At 42.1% G+C, this 22,713-nt stretch overlaps 1 protein-coding gene across 8 annotated transcripts in view; it reads right to left on the bottom strand.

Moving 5' to 3' along the window:
- SK (small conductance calcium-activated potassium channel) overlaps positions 1–22,713 on the bottom strand; it is a 391,518-nt gene that overhangs the window by 147,879 nt on the left and 220,926 nt on the right. Inside the window, exons 1-2 of one of the 8 annotated variants that reach the window (XM_033478729.2) lie at positions 20,868–21,789; positions 1,309–2,043 (exon numbers count right to left, since the gene is read on the bottom strand). The exons of 6 other annotated variants lie outside the window; for them this stretch is intronic. Coding sequence is in view for 1 of the 2 variants with exons in the window: in XM_033478724.2 (XP_033334615.1) it covers positions 20,473–20,475 (3 nt within the window). In the remaining variant the exon portion in view is untranslated. Of the gene's footprint in view, positions 1–1,308; positions 2,044–20,472; positions 21,790–22,713 lie in introns of those variants that run through there. One more of the 8 variants, XM_033478724.2, reaches the window with a different exon arrangement.

Below are 22,713 nucleotides of genomic sequence, written 5' to 3'. Positions count from 1 at the left end.
GCGAGTGGCTTCGAGCATTTTTTTCTATTAGGGGGCGGTGTTTAAGTAGGGTTTGTATTGTCTATTGTTCAGTTTTTTAATAAGTATCGAAATAGAGAGAGAGAGAGAGAGAGAGAGAGAGAGAGAGAGAGAGAGAGAGGAAACGATGCTAATTATCTCTATTATATCATCGTGATATATTTTAGACTGAAAAAGATACTAAATATTTTCAGTCTTGCTGTTTAGATTGATAGAATTTTTTTTGTAGCTGTATGTATCAGCTTCTGTAATAGGCGAAGAAAATTAACGGTTTCTTGTGACGGCTATGTTACAACACTCTTTCTTGTTGCGCAATTTATGAAGAAAACTTGCAGCTTGTCAGCTTACTTCCCGATTATTAAATAAATTAAATTAGATTAAGATGTTCTGACCTGAAACGTTCGTTTCGACCTTGCTTAAACGAATTATACGTTGTAGATTTTATGCAGTCAAAGTTACATAGAAAATACAATTCCTACTGCAGATTTTAACCCATTCACTGCCAACCAGGTGTTATCTCGTGGTAGACGGTCAACTCGACGCGTTTATTAAAGGTTCATTGTTGACAAACGAGAAAGGATTTGTATATTATTATTCTTTACTTATTATTATCTTCTGCTTATTACTATTATTATTATTAATAATATTATTATTATTATTTTTATTTATTATTATTCTTTGCTTATTAATATTTTCTACATACGATTGATATATTTATTAGAAAAATAAAGGAATAACACCCAAATCGGATTTCTTCGAAACAGGCTCGACAGTGAATGCATTAATTTGAGGTACAGTGGAATTAAAAATGTCCCATCTTTTTGACGCACGGTAATGCATGGGACATTTTTAGACCCACCTCGAAATATTGCAATAGCTGTACGGACATTGATGAACCCACGTGGCACGGTGAGACTATTTGAGTCCTATCCTATAAATTGAATTGAATTATTATTATTTTTTATGTTTTTACATTACGTGATTCCTTTATTACTAAAAATAAACCAATTTCGTCGAATTTAAAACGCGATAAAATTTCCGTGCAACATGGGTCTATCTTATTTTCCGAAATCCTGTGTCCCAAGTAGTTGAACGCTAAAATCGATTGTAGAACGTAGCAGCAACTCTTTCACCGCGAAGAATTAATTGATCGCTCCCAGAGACGACTCCGCAGCCATCGAGTCGACGAGCTATTAAAACCCCGAAATACCGAATCGCTAATGTCCCGAAGCATTCGTTACCACGTTCGGTCGAAGAGCAAACAGACCCGCGGAAAGCAGGTGTACCAACCTTCTCAGTGACATTTACGCCTGTTCTGCTCCCTCCTCAAGTCAGATCCGCCGAGCCGGGGTTGTCGGTGGCACTGTTACGCAACTCTGTTTGTTTATCGCCGGGATGCACTTCACTAAACGTACCGCGTTCCGTCAGCTGCATCGTGGCGCGTAATCGTTTCTCAGGGTTCACTGATTCACTCATGTTTAAGGGTGCGTTCTCACCGTTCATCGTTCGAACGAATGCGCGCGGGGTGGAGACGTTATGTTACACCGATTATCCAACGAGCGGATTCTTCCTCGGTGCTCTCATTTGAGAGAACGACGCCGACGCGTCGGTGCATCGGCTCGACGCGTTCGCGGATGGCCCGCGCGAGTCGCCGGACACTTCTCGCGAGCGATCGACGAACGCGGGATCCCCGAGACTTCCGGTTTCGACGGCACGATTCGATCTCGGCTCGTGCCGCTGCCAACCTTCATCGTCGTCCTGGACACAGCATGGTTCCCGCGGCTCCGATCCACTCTCGCTCGATGATTCTCGATGATTTCGCGGGTCCAACGGCGGCCGGCGCCGCGCTCGACGCCGATCACTATGATTACGCGATCGGGCACCCTCTTGCGACCCGACCCCTGAACGACGCGCGGGTCTCGTCAATGTTTCAAGATCCTATCGATCCGCGTCGCGACGCGAGGCGAGCCTGGGTTCGCCGATGTTCGAGATATCGAACCTTCTCTCCGGCCCCGATTTTCTGCTCTGAAAGCGGCGCTGGACGTTGGTGCGTTGGCGGTTCGAGGACGGTTACCCTATTCGGTCGACGTTCTTTCTTTTCTTTTTTTTTTGCGGCCCAATTTCGAAGCGGCTAATGAATTTTAATTGGGCGCTGCGGCGTTCTCGCGGGACGACGGTGATTTAATTTTTATTCGGTGATCATTTCGCGATGAAATTTCTTAATCATAGTGATTATTCGACTGCGGATTTTACGCATTTTAGAGGTTCTGAATAATAAATATAGTAAATTGTAAATATGGTAAATTGTAATATAATAAATTGTAAATAGTATAGAGATTAATTCTATGCATTTATCGCAGAAATGACTGTCTGTAATTTGGGAGATTCCAAACAATAATAATAATGTACTAAATTGTACTATATAGAGTCAGACTTGTACTATAAAAAGGCTTATTGAACTCGTTAATAAATAATAATAATCATCATCATTATTATTATAACATCAAGGGACAGTGATCACAGAAGTTCGATAACTTCTCCGCAGCAGCGGTTTTTTTCGTCGAACAGCGCGCGCCGTTCGGCGTATACAAAATTGAGGATTTTGTTTGTCATTCCGTCCATTTTGCACGGCGGTGTATATAGTAGCGCTTCTATTACACGGGTCTCGTGCGCGCATGAACGGTAGATTGTGTTTTATCACGGAGAGCTTTTTTTCGTTGTTTTAATGCTCGATCGTTTCGCGTCGCATCAGTCATTTTTCACTGTCGATGCCAGGAGAAATTTTGGCCGAGAGGGAAATACGACACAGCGGCGCGCGAAATTTCGAGAAAACGCGCCGCGGCGTCGAACCTCCCTATTTATCTCTCGTCGGCAGAAATAACGGAAGAAGTTTTCACACCGCGAATAAAAAGTCTCTCGGCCGACAAATTAAAAGAGGACGATAATTCGCCCCGGCTTCCAGCGAGCATTAATTCAAGTGTAATTCGAGGACGATTTCTTTCTGTCGTTCTCCCGTGACAAGCAACGACCGTTTGATTAGCCAATTTAGACGATCCGGACGCGTTTATCGATAGATCGACAGAGGCAATCAAATCTGAACGAGACTGTCGACGCGCGTGTCCGCGATTCACCCGCGGATATGATTTATGGCAGCGCGTGTCGCTCTGGAGACGGATCCGAAGCTCGAGTTACGGTTCACCGGGCGTGTATGAATCTTTATCACGGCCGGCCCCCGGTGCACCTCTAACTGGCCTAACAGCTCGCCGTACTTTCGTCCGGGGAAATTCGTTCCCGGAATTTTAAGACCCGCCGCCGTTCCACCCGAACGAATTCGTTCCCATAAAACACGACTGACAGGTTCGAGAAGAATTATGCAAAGTTGCCGGGCGTATAACCGCGTATATACAACAAAAGCAATTTCCGTTTATGGTTAAATAAACCGGGGCCCGTTATTATTCATGTTATCTCTGATGCGCGTTCGCGTATACCGATATTATTCAGCATCGCGAAATTAACGTTTTCGCGTCGAATCTATCGATTTGCATACTTAACAAGTTCTGAACAGTGTTTTATAGCAGGCACTCGAAGAACCGAAAGGCAGAGACACGAAGATTGACGAATAAAATCTTATTCGACGCTGTCGAATAAATATCCGATCGCGTACAAAATTTATCTGGATTAAAATTGATCGCGATGAGATTTTATTCGAATTACGAATTCATTTCTAGGTATTCCGATCGAATAAACATTTATGTAGATATAAATTCGTCGGAATGAGATTTCATTCGAATAAGAATTCATTTCTAAGTGCTCGAATAGATTATTCGAATAGGTTGTTCGCATAGAGATCGTAAAATTATTCGCGTAAGTTATTCGCGTATAGAGATGGCAAAATTATTCGAATAAATGGACATGAATGGGATACAAATTATTCTATAATAATTATTAGAATGACGATTATTGTATAATAATTATAAATAGAATAAAGATTATTCTAAAATACTTATCAATAGAATAAAGATTATTCTAAAATAATTACAAATAGAATAAACATCATTCTACAATAATTATAAATAGAATAAAGATTATTCTAAAATACTTATAAATAGAATAAAGATTATTCTAAAATAATTACAAATAGAATAAACATCATTCTAGAATAATTATAAATAGAATAAAGATTATTCTAAAATATTTATAAATAGAATAAAGATTATTCTAAAATACTTATAAATAGAATAATGATTATTCTAAAATAATTACAAATAGAATAAACATCATTCCACAATAATTATAAATAGAATAAAGATTATTCTAAAATACTTATAAATAGAATAAAGATTATTCTAAAATAATTACAAATAGAATAAACATCATTCTAGAATAATTATAAATAGAATAAAGATTATTCTACAATAATTATAAATAGAATAAAGATTATTCTAAAATACTTATAAATAGAATAAAGATTATTCTAAAATAATTACAAATAGAGTAAACATCATTCTAGAATAATTATAAATAGAATAAAGATTATTCTACAATAATTATAAATAGAATGAACATTATTCCACAATATTTTCAAATAGAAATAAAGAATTATTCGAATAAATAGACAGAACAATTTACAACGAAAAATTATTGCTCGAATAAAATATTCGACTGAGGAGAATTCATTGTGCCTACGTACACGTAGCCTATCTCGGCCACAAATTTCCAAACCGAGCGAGCATCACTCTGCCGCAACTTCAGCGAATAAAAATACAGCTGCGAGGCAAAAAATAATGTTCAAATGTTCCTCGAGCAACGGAGAATATGGTAATACAGAAATGGCTGAAAAACATTATGGCAATGCGATGCGGCTGATTTCGGTGGGTTGAATCCGCGTACGATCCGCGGGCTACGCGCGATCACAATGTCTCCCGCTGGAATTCAGTAGTTTTTCATCGGATCAATGGTGAAACGGAAAGTTGCGCGGCTCGAACATAAATTACCTTCTTCGGAGCGTATCCTTTTCCTACTTCCATGACAGTGCCGACACGCGTCTCCCGTGATCGAGGATGCCGCGGATTAACGAGGCCGGCTGCTAAAATGTACAGTCACGCGTCGGCCATCGGGGATCAGCCGATGAAAAATTTACACGCGCCGAAATGTTGTCGCCGCGGCCGGAAATGATCTCCTCGACGATCGATCCGCGGCTGTATCATTCTCTCGGGCGCCGCCAATCGCGCCTTCGCGATCCAATTAAACCAGCGCGAAATTTCTCTCACCGTGATTCGTAGCGCGAGAATCGGCGTTCTCGTGAAATGAGAATTCAGCACGCTACGATTTATCGGTAGATCGCTTTAAAAAATGCATCGTCCGATAATTCACAATCGGCCCGTATTGTGTCTCGAATCAATTCACGTAATGCGTTCATAATTCACGAAGCATATTCTTGCATCGGTTTGTCAAGAATATTGCAATGATGCGCATGCAACTTGATTATTCCGTGGGCGTTTCTATGCGGCATTGTATCACGATCTACGCGATGCAGAATTTCTCAAGTTTTCTTCGTACTTCTGCTTCAACCAACTGTCATAATCGATAGAATAGATGAAATCAAAAATTCTAAAGGCGCCAGAGAAGAATTTAAAAATATCGTCTACTTACTATTATAAAAACATCGGATCTTTGTGCAAAATAAAAAATTGTCCTCGTCGATTACATAAAATGAAATTGCAAAAACGAAGGATTCGTCCCGTTGATAAATAAGGTTATTATTATTATCGTTAAAAGAGAAACAGGAGCTAGATAAAAATGCATTTCTTTCTTCTTCGATTAATGTTAATGCAGTAGCAATAACGAGACAATATTTGTAAATTCTTCTTACTCTACGTTTCCTTTATCCATTGTTGCTATACTACTTTCGTCTACTTATTGTACACCGTTTCTAACATGTTCACTATCATGCAGTTTCTGTATTTTGCAACGGACTCAGCAAAGTTTTATTCCGCATGGCGATTCACGGTTCGCTCGCAGCTAGCAAGAATTGAACCGCAGAAGATTCAGCATCGACTAACGAATTCCTACGAATTGAATTTACGGGCTTCATTTTAACACGGTCGCACATAAATTTTTGAGAATGGCATTATTAAATGTCACGCGATGCGGCACTGGCAGGTGGAGAAATTCGCGGGATTACGGCTATTAAAAGAGGCGAAGGGGAATCGTAACGGGGAACCGTGTCAGCCGATGGAAAAACGTGTCGCGAGAACGATTTCCGGCGCGTAAAACATTTTAGGGGTTTCCGCCTTGAAAGTTGGAGCTAACGCGATCCCGTAAAGCGTATTGCAACAACCACCCGCGTACGGAAATTTTTATCGCACGTTCCAACGGAATTGTTTCGCGTGTTCTGTCTCGGCGTTATTTGTACAGGCTGTTTCACCGATGCGAAGCAATATCTCCGCTATCGTTAATGATACACAAAAATGCTGATTGTATGGTTCGAAAGGACGCGTATTCCCGTTCATTTAGAAATGACCACGAATGCTGAAATGGCTACAACACAGAGATCGACAATGACAAAGTTTATTGGATTAAATGTTCGAAATTATTTCCACCGACTTCTGCACATCATTTAATTCCGTTTTTGATGCAAGTCGCAACCGATTTGATCAGGCGACGATCGTGTTACCATAGGTCATTGGAACCGTTTTGATCTTAGCAATCATGATATAATGATAGAAATACGTAATCCCGTTTAAAAGAACATCGATGGTCTTGAAATCTCGAAAAATATGACCTCCAAAATGAAATAATTTCCGCTGCAACACGTGCCCCTACGAACCATACAATTTGTTCCTCCAGCATTTTTTAATATCATTAACGATAAGGGAGATATTGCGTTTTGACAGCTACAGTGAGACACCCTGTATATGCAATGCGATATAATAACGAGGACGGTGTTCGAGCCGGCCGCAATTTCGACGCGTTTCACGGGAACGATCGACGGAAAGTAATCGAACGTATGCGAATGAGTTCGCGCTGTAAAAAGTTAAGCGTTGTCCGAATCGAAATAGCCGAAACGAAGATCGATCGGCTCGTCGCCCCGGTTGCTCTATTCGTCAACGCACGGAAACACCGTTCGTAAACAGCAATGAATTTTAAACGGAATCTCCGAGAACCAAAATCCAGGCTGAATTGTTCGCGCTTCCAAATTAATTTGGCCGAAAAAGGAATTTTCCAATTTATGTACGCGACCTCTCAAAAATATTTGCTCGGCAAACAGGAATTCGCTTTTCCAGCCAGGAAGGATGCAAATGCTCGCCGCACGCGGCTGAATAATAACGGCGAAGCGACCATAAACCAATCGTAAAACGGCGCGCCGACGTGTCGTTTTATTTCCATGTTTCTCGAGGTGCTGATCGAATGTCTGTAATTAGTGGACCGCGGATCTTCGCGATAAATTGAACATTTCTCGAGCGACATAAAAATGCAGGAAAGTTGTCTCGCTCTTCGAGAATGTTGGCAGGTCGAAAATAACGTAGCAGCGACCCGAGATTCTTCCGACATGTTTTCACTTTGATGTTTCAGATGATCGTGCTTTTTACGAATCAACGAAGAATGAACTTGCCGTTTGGTATTCAGCGAGGTGCGCGCGCGCGCGCGCGCGAGATATATATACTGAATTAAATTGTCGTAAGCGGTTTTTCTTCTACAGATAATATTTCACGGGGATGACGAGATCTCGACGCCGAATAATGGATGGCGGGGGAACGATCAATTTTCCGACGGTCGCCGAAAAAGGACGCACGGTATCGGTAATGGCTGGCAACCGGCCGCAAAAAGACGTCTTTCTGAATTTCTGATCAGTCTCGCGAAGTTTCGGCAGCGGCGGCTATTTGCACGTCTCGGCGACGCTCGTAAATTCCTCGCCGAGAGCGAGCGCCGTAATTCTCGTAGATACGCGGAGATGCACGAGGTTTTGCAAATCTGGCCTCGTGTACCCGAAGAGCCACTGAATTTTATAACAATCTTATTTTATGAATCGTAACACGTAAACATTTGTTCGGAGATCGAGCGAGCTCGAACATTTTACGAACCCGCGGCAAAATTGCGGGACGAGGGGGAATTTCTGCATCGGATTATGGTGCAGCCCCTTGGGGAATGCATCGTCCGGTAATTAAATCGCTCGCAGGGAATTATCGTCGATCGGTTTGCAAGGTACATTTTGTAATTTGTCGAAGATGTTCACAGGGAGAGTGATATTTTGTTGGAGAATTATATGTAAAATCGTCCTTTATCTTCGTCGCGAATGCGATCCTAATTTAGCTATCGATTCGTGCAGATTTTGACGCGTTCAAATTGTCGACGTTGATAATTTCGTATAAAAATCAATATATTCTGAAGACTCGATAAATTCTCATTATCTTTTCAAACGTTTGAACCGGTCGAAATTCACGTGGAACTACAAAGTGGCCCTCAAAAGTGTTTGTACATCTTTTAGAATGTAATAATTATTTTAAAACTGAATTAAGTGATTTTCGATTTCTTTTTTAGATGATAGAGAGACTAGTTTACTAGACGATGACTGAAACGGTACATTTTTTTTTAAATTTTGCTATTACTTGGAACGACAAGAAAATAAAAATCTCTCGTTTTTTGACTTTTTTATCCGAGCCTATAATGAAAATTTAAAAAATGTCTTTCGTAGATCTCGGTAACTTGTATGCGTGTTGAAAATTTTATCGAAGTCGGTTCACGTTGATACAAGTTACAACAAATTAGAGATCGCAAAAATCGCAGTTTTATCACGATTTTTACCGAAAACTGTGAGAAATCAGCAGTTTTTTAAATCCTTCAACGCCCGCAGCTCGACTCTGGGTTGACCGATTTCGATCAAATTTTCAGCACGCATACAAGTTACCGAGATCTACGAAAGGAATTTTTTACATTTTCGTTATAGGTTCAAATAAAAAAGTTAAAAACCGCGAGTTTCTAATTTTTTCTTTTCGTTCCAAGTAATAGCAAAATATAAAAAAAGCTTTTCAGTTATCGTCTAGTAGACCCTCTATCATCTAGAAAAAATCAAGTCATTTGGTTCAATTTTGAGAAAGTTATTGCGTTTTAAAAGGTGTACGAACACTTTTGCGAGCCGCTGTAATTATTCTGTAATGTTGTGATCGGTTTTCTTCATCAACACATTTCTGATTTCTTATACCTCGAACTAGGAAGTAACGATATTGCAACTCGCGCAGACAATATTTGTTACATCACGGCGTCCCGCGTAACCCAAATTCAAAAATGTGCCACGCATTAAATGCACTCGCAGGCATCTGCGAGAGAGAAAGAGAGAGAGAGCGAACTATCGCTAGTGAACTATCGCGAGCAAAACACCGTTAAGGCTGCCCTTAAACGCGGAGATCGTCGCTTCGACTATCGCATAGGTCGTATAAATTTTACTGCGAGCCGATGAATCAGTTCGCTTCCGATAACGCTCGTAAAGTTCGCGCGGAATTTCGGCGGATCCTGCATCCGGAGCCGCGGCCGATGCATCGGGTACCGCGGTTATCGAAAGAAAACTGCAACAATGTCGCTATCGATCCCCTCGTTTCGAAGGAACGCAACCGTTTAAGAAGCTTCCATCCCTGAATAGACCACCGGGAACATAACCATATCGTAGTTCCTTTCTTTTTCAAGTTCATCGCCGGTATTTAAGCTCGGGAAGTTGCCGGTCTGTCGCGATAGAAAACATGAACTTTCCAACAGAAAGTTTCCACGTGATTGATGGGGCTAAAGCAGCCGTCAGTTACACGTCGAATTTCTATTTGTATTCGACGAGTGGGCTGCATTTGTTCCGCCTGTCATACATTTAATAACTGTTTTTCAATTGCAGAGCTTTCTTTCGCTACTGTTTCTTTGTTTCCCCCATTTAATTAAGCCGCTTTCCTAAGCTTGCTCTGTTACCTGTTTAAGCTTCCATGTTTACCGTGCTCGCTGCAATCTTGTTGTTATCGCTATCTACGTTGCCGTTTAATTTGTTGTCAGCCTCCCAATGTTAATTACTTTTTTTATTAAGCATATCGGAAGCTTGCAGGTTTATTCAGCTACGGATTACAAATTGAGAGAACGTATTCATAGAGGAGGAGTCGATTACTCGCTGTTATTTGCCTATTATTTTCTCGAATGCCTCTGTCTTCCTTAATTCGAAGAATCGCATTCTTTTAGTCTCGAAGATTTCGAAGATTTCAATTAACAGCAGAACTACCGAGCTCTAAACACGTCTAATCTATGTATATTGTTTTACAACAATGACGAGATTGCATTTATTTAACACTAGATTTACGGAACCCGTCGAAATGACGGATCATTAATTTCTTAATTTACGACTGTTCATATCGTAAAAATATATTTATAAGTTATTTATTCAATTTATATGTTACTTACGGCAAATGTTACGATAACACTTGTTAAAAATCAGAACAAACGTCTTATTGTTACTTTTATAAACTAATATAAAACAGCTGTTTAGTGTTAAACTTCATACGATTTTATTAATTAAAGAAGTTTATTTAACTACTTAATTAAAGAAGATTATTTCATTAAATGAGTTCGTCTAAAAACCTCTCATAGAAACATTTTTATAATGTTACGAACAGTAAAAGAAAATATCTAAGATCAATCAGTTCGACTGGTTTGGTTGTTCTAGCGTTAAAAACGATTCCGAAGAAATTCGGAATTTGTTTAATTCTGATCGGTTGTTGCGCCGCTTCGACTTCGACGGAGAAGCAACGCGAAAGTATCCGTGATACCGTGTACTCAGCATGCTGTCAAGAACCGATCCAAGGGATTACGATCCGAACGGACCGAGGGTGGTGATATCGGCGGAATTTCCCAAGGCACGACCTCCCGTTTTTATTCCCGGGAATGGGGAAATTCTGGTCCCTCTTGGCTGAACCATTCCGGAGGAACCACAGGAACCGATGTGTCGTATTTCCAGCTGACCGTATTATTTTCAAATCGTATCGAAGCATCCCTGTCGAGCCAAGATCATTGCCTGGGGAGGCTCGTTTGTTATCGGGTCTATACAGAGATTACGGAACACGAATTCTGCAATCAGCAACAGTCTTCTGCAACGTACTACAACATTTTCGCCCTAATTCGCGCTAAGATTGCGCACAAAAATGGACAATTTGGGAAGAGAATATACGATTACTCGAGCCTTGCGCCTCGTTTTTATAATTATTGACAGTCGGCAACTATAAAAACGAGCCGCAAGGCTCGAACAATCGTATCTCCTGTTCCAGAATTGTTCATTTTTGTGTACAAACTGAGTGTCAATTAGGGAGAATTTACTGTATCGTGAAACTAGAGGCTTCGAGGTCTAAAACCAATCCAGTTTCATCAAAACGATAGCAGCTTAACCCTTTGCCGTACTATTTTCTTCTGCACAATTGCAATGATTAGAGCGTGCAATCTCGGCGCGAATTAGGGAGAAATTGCTGCACCTGCTCGATAATTTTCGTAGAGTTTTTACTTTTGGGAATTTAACGCTTTTCTTTCGACGGTACCACGTTTCGATGGCTCTTTCGCGCGACCAGTAGCTGTTTAACCTTTTGCACTCGAGCGGCGACTCTGAGGCGCCACTAAAAATTGCTATACTATTTCTCAAAATAACTGTCATAGTATCCGACTCGTTTATATCTAAAAGACTGTTAAAATTGCAAGTTTTGCACTTGCCAATGGGCTTTCATATGCATGAATCGCAATAAATCATATAAAATAGGAACACTGTAGATCAGAAAATATATTTAAAATGTAATTAAAATCGCTTCGAGTGCAAAGGGTTAATAGTGTTCTTGGTAGTTGGCGCAACTTATTCTGCTACTAATAGTGTTATTCTGTTAATACAGTCCCCTTTTCAACTGTCTACATTGTGAACAGCTGCTGACAATTTACTCAACAAATATTTTATTTTATTTTATCAGCACGCTTCGTTTTTAATTGTTCACCTTCTTAGCATCCCTATCAGCAATTTAATTAACAATATTCTTCGCGCTGCTGATTAAAGTTAGTGGTACCATCGTCTTGAAATTCAACATAATTTCATTTCTTTCCCGGCACAAGTAGCCTCTGCATTAATTACTGCTAAACTTCATTCAAGAAACTTCTGCTCACAATTTAACAAAATTCCAACCTAATTAGAAAGAATTTTTATTAACTGTGCACGGTATTATTGTCCGCGCTGATGCTCGAATAACAAGCATCTCGCATCGCAGCGCAAGAAAATGGCGGAGAATATGGAAGAATAAACGTTGTAACATTCACTGTAATCGAAACTGGACATTTTGGTGATAATCGACGATGCTATTCGCTTTGTAAAAAGTGTCTTCGATACGAACCTATCTCGCCTTCGAAACTCGAAATACGAAATGTATGGAGCATCGCTATCACGTTTCCTGGTTTATAGAGGAGGTTCAAAGCCGGCTGGAAGTGTCTACCTTTAATACAGCCCCCGATCCAGGGCCGTATCTCTGCAATCTAGTTAAGTAATGAAAGAAAAACCGTTCCTCCTATCGTAATAGAAACACTGCGACTAATGGAGGATTAACGAGATCATGTTGGCTCTGTCTTGAGGAAACTGGGTCACCGATTAGAATACGTGCTTTTAAATTCGCGTGGCCGATGTTAATCGGTCCTTGTGTTCGCGAAACGCTCACGAACGTTAGAACGATTTCTTAGTTCTCAGATCCGGGAAGCTGATGGACGCGGATCCGCAACAACAATCGATTCGAGCTCGAATTGAAGTTTCCGTAGAAAATTCCGGTATAAAAGACTGGTTTACTTTTTCATCGATTTTTTCTATAAAATTATCGAAATATATTTTATAGATATATAAGATATATAAGATTAAATATAGATATATAAAATTTTATATTAAATATATAAATATATAATTATATAAATATATAAATATATAAATATATGTATGATATAAATATATATTATATATGAATATGTAAATGTATATTATAAGAATTTCAACGCGTTAAGATCTACACGAACATATAGCTGAATCGATGGCTAAATTAGGATCGCATTTACGAGAACGATGAAGGACGATTTTAGTTTAATTTTGTCACAAGTGTTACTCGCTCAGGGACAGAAATTGTTTTCTTATTAGAATTCTTATAACTAGATTGCCGAGTTTTATGCGAAATGAAAATTGTCTGCATTAATTGTTAAGTACTAACTGTGTTCGTTGGTATTACACAGAGATTTATTCAGTAGTTTATTAACTTTAAACTCTGTTGCAAAGAATATAATCGTGTCTTTACATTCTTCTAAAGTTTTCGCTATTGTACATTTTGTATATTTACTATTTTTATCACAAGTGCATAAAAGATTCGCAGTCAATTGATGCAATGGATTCGGACAACAATTATGCTTGAAATATTATTTAAAAATCTGTACTGATAAAAGAGTAGTCTCAATGTGATCGACAACGAAACGTATATAATAAATTAATAAATTATTTACAAGCGAAATTATTTCAAATGAATTGGTCACTTCTATAAATTACTCTTTCATGATGTTTCCAGTTATTTTGCTCAAAAAATGAACGTCCTATATTATCGATACGATTTTCGGTCACTTATAAACAAATTTAATGTTTTATATTATCGATAAAAGTAGACACGTGATACAATAAAAAGTTAAAGCATACAAATCTCTTATTTGCAATACTATTACTTGGGATACCATTATACCAAATTCCGTGAAGTATTACTATCCGATGAAATATTATTTTCTTATATTTTAATTTTACCTAGTCGTGCGAATATCTTTGACAAAATGCGAATGTATTTACTTCATAAACTGAACGACGATAATTCCCTGCGAGCGATTTAATTACTGGATGTGATGCATTCCCCAAGGGGCTGCACCATAATCCGATGCAAAAATTGCCCTTCCTTTCGAAATTTTGCTTCGAGCACGTAAAATGTTTCAATTCGTTCAATCTCCGAACAAATATTTACGTGTTACGATTAATAAAATATGATTGTTATAAAATTAAACCAATATTGCTTCTACGGTGAGATAAAATCGGCAGGGGTTTTCGAGTGCAGATTTTTCAATCCAGAACAGAAAACAGCGCCGAATCTATAGTGCAGTTCGTTAGGCAGAATTTTCAGTGTTCAAGCGTCGACGTAACATCGCGTCGCGTTGTATGTAAATTATATAATATATTTTTGTGTCCGTTCCCGGGTCCCTCGTCTTGCCGGTGATTTTCAAAATGGCGAAACAAATTGTCACGCGATCGGGGACACGGTCTGCTCGAATCGTTACTTGCGGCCGGCGGTTCATTAACGTTAATGTATCCCCGATACATCGATATCGGCCGGCCACACCAGAGAGAGAGAGAGAGAGAGAGAGAGAGAGAGAGAGAGAGAGAGAGAGAGAGAGAGAAGATGAAGAGAGAGAGAGAGAGATAGAGAGAGAGAGAGAGAGAAAGATGAAGAGAGAGAGAGAGAGAGAAAGAAAGATGAAGAGAGAGAGAGAGAGAGAGAGAAAGATGAAGAGAGAGAGAGAGAGAAAGAAAGATGAAGAGAGAGAGAGAGAGAGAGAGAAAGATGAAGAGAGAGAGAGAGAGAGAAAGATGAAGAGAGAGAGAGAGAGAGAGAGAAAGAAAGAATAGACGAGAGCCCGTTCTCCACGGTCATTGCCAATCACGGCGAATTTCACTAAAATCCACGGATAAACGTACGACGGCGGTAACGTCGAAGGCCGGCCACGGTTCGCAGCTGTGGTTTACGTAACGAAACAAAGCGACGCCTCTTAATTCCACGTGAATTACGATCCGACGCCTTTCTTTCGACCGGCGGACCTAGATACATGTTCCATTGGACACGAAACCGGAAGCTGTCCTTTGTCGCAGTCCGAGTCCGTTCGAGTTTCATAAATTTCGCACGATCGTCTTTGAGAGGCAACGTTGAAAGCGTCAACCGGATCAGAACGATTCGTTTTCTTGCTTGTTTTATAAGAGCCGACGTTCATTCGGCTTTTTCCGTTCAGTCGATTTTTATTCGTTCGCTCTGCTATCCTTTGGACAGCGACATTGAAATCATCGAGCGAGTCGGAACGGGTCGCTTCTTTAAAGCTCGAAATCCAGTCGGATTCTAATCAATTATAACTGAAATTTATTCTAATAAATTCGATCTGCTCTTATTTGGAAATTGATACAGACATTATTAAGTGAGCAGAAACGAATCGTTTCTTTATTTTTTTGAAACAGTGCTCTGTCGCAGATGAAATTTATTCTGCTCTAATAAATTCGATCTGCTTTTATTTGGATATTGACGCGGATAAAATATCAAGTGACTCGAAATGCTTCGTTTGTTTATTCTTCTTTTAAATTATGCTCTATCGCGGGTGAAATTTATTCAATTTCAATAAATGTTGAAATATCAATATATATATTTTTTATTATAATATATATATTATATTGAAATATAAATATTTCAATAAAGTGAGTTGAAATAGCTTTTTTTAGACAGTGCTCTGTTACAGATGAGATTTATTCGGCTCTGAAGCAGCTTAATTAGATCTGCTTTCTCCTGGACAGCGACGTAGAAATTATAAGATCGATGGAATTATTCATAAACGTCGACAGCGGGCTGAAAGGCAGATAAGGGGCGAAGAGCTAGAAAAATGCAAGCAGCTTTACGCGAACCGTAAGAGTGCGATCCTATTACACGGCAATGCTAGACCTCGTTTCGCCGAAGAAATTCCAAAGAATTGCGTACACTTGACTTCGTGTTCTAACTTATTATTCTCCCTGCCTCCGCGTCCTGATTTCGCAGATCCTCGTTTATTCGAACGTTCGGAGTACAGTAAATTCTCCCTAATTGACGCTCGAATTGTGCAAAAAAAAATGAACAATTCGCGAATAATCGCATCTGCTCTTCCTACATTGTCCATTTTTGTGTACAATATAAACGTCAATTAGAGAGAATGTAATTTTAACGAGCAATCGGAACATTGATCTGAATTTCTACCCTGTGAACATAAACGATTAATTTAGAAGATTACAAATAGAAGGCAAAGAAGTTAGAAAATCAGAAAAACGAAGTTAGAAAAATGATTAGAAAAATAGAGTTAGAAAACTGTACAGTAGAAACTCGAGACAGCGATTTCGTATACGTTCGAATACAACAAGCGAGATGCAGTGATTCCAAAATTACTCGTACGAACTATCTGCGGCGTCGTCCGCGCGCAAAAATGTGCGAAATGACAACACGGCCGGCGATAATGGAGACTGAAACAACAAACCGTCGATAATTATAACCGCGTCTGTTCCGCGAGTGATTTGAGGGATCGCGGGAAATTCGAATAAAGCGTCGCACGTCATTTCAAATGGTGGAGAAATCCGATCCACCGATCCTCTATCGTACATCTCCACCGCATTTCCGGTATTCGATCTACAGCCGGCCGGCCGACGGTTTCGCATCGCCGCAATCACCGGCGACCGAAACGTTTCGCTCGCTGAGACTGAACTTTAATCTCGCCTGTTCGCTCGCGCTTATTAATCAGCGACTTTCTGCCACGTAATTCAAGCATAACAGAATTTTTTCGGCGCCGCCTCGAGTGCGCGGCGCTCGTGATTATAATGATTACAGTGGCGCGGCGGGTGCTCGTTTTGGCGGGAAGCAGATTTTAATGAGACATTCTCGCCGGGTGTATAATTTTAATTACTGCAGAAATTACGCGAAACAATCGTTCTTCCTATCGCGGCGCCGATTAATTTAATAACATCATATTTCCGAAATAACAACGGCCGGAGCTCGAAATCCTCGGGAATTTAATCAACGCGGCCGTACGCGCCGGATAATCGTCTTCCCGGCTCCGCCGCAACGGCAATTCGAACTGTTTCAGCGGAACGGAGAAAGAACGGCACCCCAATTATCGAATACTAATCGAATGGACGGTGTCTGGTATCCTGAGAGGGTCGTTGTTTGAAATGTCCCAAGGTGCAGGGAACCCGGCAGCGAAGTAAAAATTGGAGTGGAGAACTATCATGAATGGAACATCGCCATTATCTCGAGTATGGTGAATCATTTTATAATAAAATTATACTTGTTTTGTAACCGTACTATGCATATATAATCACACGCAATTTGAAACCGCCACCAATTAATACGTAATTGTGGCAGACAATTAATTCTTCTTATGCTTAACTTCGTTTGCTTATAATGCCATTAATTTCTGGGATATTTGTTAAAATAATTCTTAAGACATTTTTATCCAGATATATTTGCTAATTTTCTTCAGTTTCTTTTCATTGAAAGAAATATATTTCTTGTCACAAAATACTAAAATGTGATACCGACCAAAGATGCAGAGAAAGATTTATATAATTTAAGATCATTATATAATATTATATGTACTTACAATCAATAAAAAAAACGAGATTAACACCAAGATTACTTGACCTGGTCACACTGTCCTATCGAAACAACCAATTCATTCAATTCATCATCAATGATGAATGTGACAAAATGCGCTTCATAAAGAATTAAACAGAAAGCAAGTAACCGCAGGTGAAACTCATTTACGCTGTGATCATTCGAATATGTTTCAAACTAGAGTTACACGGGTGATTCAGTGTTCTTTCTTATCTTGTAGTAAACAAAAGTGTCCCGTTCGTGGCAGTTCACCCCTGCGACATGTGCTGCCGGCGGTGCTATTTAACCGCGTGGCCTTCGTTAAAATCTAATTAGCAGAAACCGGTGACTTATTTGCGAATTTCCTCGAACGGGACCTGTCCTGTATGAATTATTCGGAGCGGTTGAAGATCAAGGCTCTCGCTGGGCCGGTGTCGGGATTAAATATTCGCGTGTATCGGCGCTCCCGTGGTCCCAATCGGGCCGGACCGGTTCCCACGAACAAACGATCGATCCCTGACCACCACTTTCTTCGCCTGAACTTTTAATTGTCGCGCGGGACCGTTTATATCCGCCACCAGGGACACCGCGAGCCTGAATTAATAATCGGCTCGGGGTTTCGCCGCGTTCCTGGCCATTTATCCACCGAAATCCACCGAAATCTCTGATAAATCCGGCCGTCGCCGGAACATTTTATAGTCACGTTCTTCCGCGTGACTATCGCGAGCTACGAGATTACGGAAGATATTACGTTCGCAAACGCGATGTTCCTCTATTCTTCTATATTTTCGGTCTATATCTGTAGAGAATTTCCCTCCGTTTCGTTTGGATTGCCCGATCTTTTTTTCGGACCGACTCATCGATAGCGCGAACGTTGAACGAAACTGTGAGATCGATCGTACTTCACACAAGATTTACGGAACGCTAAACGCAACTGTTTTCTATCAGTTTATGAAGGTAACAATAAGGCATTTATTCTGATTTTCAGCGAATGTTAACGTTAAGAAAGTAAAATGAAATCAAATGAAAAGAGATTAAATGGAATGGAATAAAATACAACATATTAAACTGAAATAAAATATTATACAACAAATGAAACTGGAACAAAGCACAATAAATGAAACTGAAATAAAATACAATAATTTATACAACGAATTAAAAATATTTGCCGCAAGCAACATGTATACTGAATAAATAACATACGAATGTATCTTTACGATCTGACTCATTGTAAAGTAAAAAAACTGGCGACCCGTCATTTTGACGAGTTCCATAAAACTAGTGCAAAGATCATGCACGTTTACGCGAATTTTCATTCTCACGGGATCCAAGTGCCGTTCTTTGCCGCCGCTCCGGCAGAAGAACAGTGATCTGAAACGCTATCAAAGCCTCCGGAATTTTACGCCTTATCGACCTATTCAGATTTTTATAGGCTCCAGACGCACAAGTATACGCAATCTGCCGATTATTACGCGTTCGAACGACTCGCATTCCGGGGAATCTGAACTCCGCGTGCACGTTGCGTGCGTATTCTATCCGCGGAGACGTTGATGTTCAAATCTGGCGCAATAATTGTGTACGTTACGAATCTCGCTGCAACGATACATTTTCCGTACGCGAACGATCTCGTGCACATCCGAGGATCGTCCGTGCTTCGAATCTCGCCTAAAACTCTTTACCGAACCAGAATATCTTTGAAATTTAATCTTGTATTAGCAACAGCTGCGAAAGTTTCTTTAGAAAATATCGGCGCCACTAAAGACTGAAGAACGTTTAAACTGCGCCGAAAGCGAAGGTCTAGATTCACGCGAGCGTTGAAAAAATGGACGTTGATCATCTTTCCCTGACTTTTTAGTGAGGAACGAGGAGAAACTTTTCTCGTTTTCCGTTAGTAAAAAGGAGAACAGATTTTTCTTGTTTTCCAATAGTAAAAGGAGAACAAATTTGTCTTGTTTTCCATTACTAAAGGGAGAACAAATTTTCCTCGTTCTCCGTTAGTGAAAGTAGGACAAATTTTCCTTGTTTTCTATTAATGAAAGGAGGACAAATTTTCCCCGTTTCCCATTAGTGAAAGAAGGACAAATTTTCCTTGCTTTCTATTAATGAAAGGAGGACAAATTTTCTTTGTTTCCCATTAGAAAAGGAGGACAAATTTTCCTTGATTTCCATTAGTGAAAGGAGGACAAATTTTCCTTGATTTCCATTAGTGAAAGGAGGACAAATTTTCCTTGTTTCCCATCAGGAAAAGGAGGACAAATTTTCCTTGATTTCCATTAGTGAAAGGAGGACAAATTTTCCTTGTTTCCCATCAGGAAAAGGAGGACAAATTTTCCTTATTTTCTATTAATGAAAGGAGGATAAATTTTCTTTGTTTCCCATTAGAAAAGGAGGACAAATTTTCCTCATTTCCCATTAGGAAAAGGTGGACAAATTTTACTTGCTTTCCAATAATAAAAGAAGAAGAAATTTTCCTCGTTTCCCAATAGTAAAAGGAGGACACATTTTCCCTGTTTTCCAATAATAAAAGGACAAATTTTCCTTGCTCTCCATTAGCAAAATAAGGACAAATTTTCCTTGTTTTCCAATATTAAAAGAAGGACAAATTTGCCTCGTTTCCCATCAGTAAAAGAAGAACAAATTTTCCTCGTTTCCCAATAATAAAAGGAAGACAAATTTTCCTGGTTTACCATTAGCAAAAGAATGAGAGACAGCGAAGGTCCGTCGATTTGACGCCCGTGTGACAGCACAGAATTTCCGGAACCCGTTCTTCCAGGTTCGCGGATTTTCCACGCACGTGAAAAGCCCCTTGTTTACGCCGTTGTACGCGGCCCCTTAGAGGCGGCACCCTCTCCGCCGGCGTTCCTCGATGCTGTCCACCGATATCCAACCCTAACTCACCCTTCGGAATCGTATCGCAAGCCCTAATCTTCCCTCGTGCGGCGGTATCTACGACGCGGCCGTGACGTCGCTCGAGCTTACGGAGGAACGAAACGGACCGAAACGGAACGAAACGAAACCAAAAGATCACCATTACGTAGCACTTCAAATTCACCGATACGTGGCTCTCTCCCGCGATGCTTCCTGGCGATCCCCCGCGGAGACCGTGCGATAGAATACGATCACCAATCCCCGGAATCACTATTCCCGGATGCGGCACGGGCGCCGATGGATGGTAATTCCATCGCTCGCAGCATCGCGCTGCCTCGGTCGAATTAGCGCGATGCGCCGTAACGGGTGATCAATCAACATTCGGGGACGGTCGCGTCGGATCGACGTCTCTGTAACGATCGCTGGTAGCCGTTGCTCTCTCTCGATCACTGTCCCCGGTTCGGGCGGACGCGAACGGGAAGGATGAACGAGGCCGGGAGAGGCTCGAGCCGTCACTCCGCACCAACGACCCCCGTTGGGTCCGCGACGGTGTACCTCGCGTGCGAAGGCAGCGATCGACAACCAGCCGGGCGGCGCTGTCTCGCTGGCAGGTCGTCAGCGGGCCACGCGGCCCTCGTGGCAGCCTCTGACGGGCAGGCTCGCGGGAATCGGCACTCCGAACGGGCGGAATCGCGACTGTTCGCTCGCAGCATCGGACCATCGAATCAGCTCCGGGACGGACCTCCTCATCCGCCGGTGGACTTCTCACTGGTCCGCGGTCACAAATTCACTGGCAACGGCGGTCGGCGGTAGTCACGGGGCCACCGGTCGCGGCTTTGACCGCGCATCTTCGCGATCGCGAGAGACACACGTGAGGCGAGACCGGACCGAGCCACGCACGGGGATAGCTGCGACGTGTGCGCGGAACGAACGGTAACACGCCGTCGACGGGAGCAACCCCTACGGAAAACAATCGGTCGTCGAGACGATGAACGATTCCATACAAATGGAAACAAGGAGAGAGAGAGAGAGAGACAGAGACAAAGAGAAGAAGAAAAAGAAGAAAGAGAGAGAGAGTGGTGAGTGAACGGGATCCGGAAGAGAGAAAATAAAGAGGGTGGACGAGACAGATGCGGCTCAGACGAGACTGGCCAACGTATCCGAGCAACCGACAGGGTGAGGCTGATGGTCCGTCTCGCGACTCGACTGTTGCTGGATGGAGATGACGACGAGAGAGACACGGTGAGCGTGTGTATGTGTGTATGTGTGTGTGTGTATGCGAGTGTGCGTGAGAGAAAGACAGAGAGAGAGACGCGCTACGCTGCCATGATAGCGAGGAGGGGTGCCGGGGGGTGGGGGCAGGGAGGGAGAGAGAGAGAGAGAGAACGAGCGAGGCGAGGCGAGGCGAGGCTAGGCGAGCGAGAGAAGCGTCGGTGGTGAGCGTCCGCCCGCTGTGACGCTCCCGACAGGACTGCGTCGGTCCCCATTTATTCCTCCTGCGCCCTCTTCCGCCCTCCCGCCCCCGATCTCACCGCCGCCTACCGAGCCAGCCGCCCCGAGCACCCCCGAGCACCCTCGGGCACCCCTTCCGCGTAGATTCGCCCCTCCGGCCCCCTCGTCGGAGCTGCCCCTCTTTGTGTTCCTGCCCTCTGTGCACCGCACGCACACGCTAGACGCCAGCAACCCTCTCGCCGCGGCGTCTCCTTCTCGCGGCCGCCTGTGTTTCCACGCTCCGGCGTGCCTCCCCTCGGCGAGCCCCTCCAGTCCTCCTTGTGTTCCTACAGGTTCCCTTTCTCCGTTCGACTCCCTCGCACGGTCTACTTCCACCTCCTCCGAGCCTGAGAGCTCTCTCGCTCTCTCCCGCCCCCGGCGGGCGAGGGACGCGCACTTCTTCGGCTCTCCTCGGCCACCCTCGCGCGCCTGCCTCGCGACTGCCTCGCGACTGCCCTCGGGCCGGAGCGGCGTGCCCGCGTGTAAACACATCTGCGTGTGCCGGCTAATTTTGGTTATCGCTCTAAATGGCCGGTGAAAGCTCGAATACCGCCGTTCTAATGGGCTAATAAACGCCCCGTGATCGCCCGGAGAACCTTTCTTCCGGCCACGGGCTTCTTCGGTTGGTCAAGCGTGCTTCGGACAGCCGAGCTCCGGGTGCTCGGGAAATCGGGTCTGCGGGAAACGATGATGAGTCGCGTGCGACACGATAAAGTGGCCCCGTCTAGATGGCTGAGCGATTATCAATTTCATTGTTGTTGCTCCAGTTGTGGTACCTTCAGTTCCAGGTGTTATCAACGCTTTAATGGACGCTAATATTTTTAGGGGCCGGTAATATTTTTGAGGAATTAATTTGAGGAAACTCTAAATTCAATCATCTACGTAATTATTAGAGCATCGCACACATGTT

This window comes from Megalopta genalis, chromosome 2 (assembly GCF_051020955.1).
Source record: "Megalopta genalis isolate 19385.01 chromosome 2, iyMegGena1_principal, whole genome shotgun sequence".
NCBI lineage: Eukaryota > Metazoa > Arthropoda > Insecta > Hymenoptera > Halictidae > Megalopta > Megalopta genalis.
The sequence above is the reverse complement of the archived record's forward strand: the minus strand, read 5'-3'. Positions and strand labels throughout refer to the sequence as shown.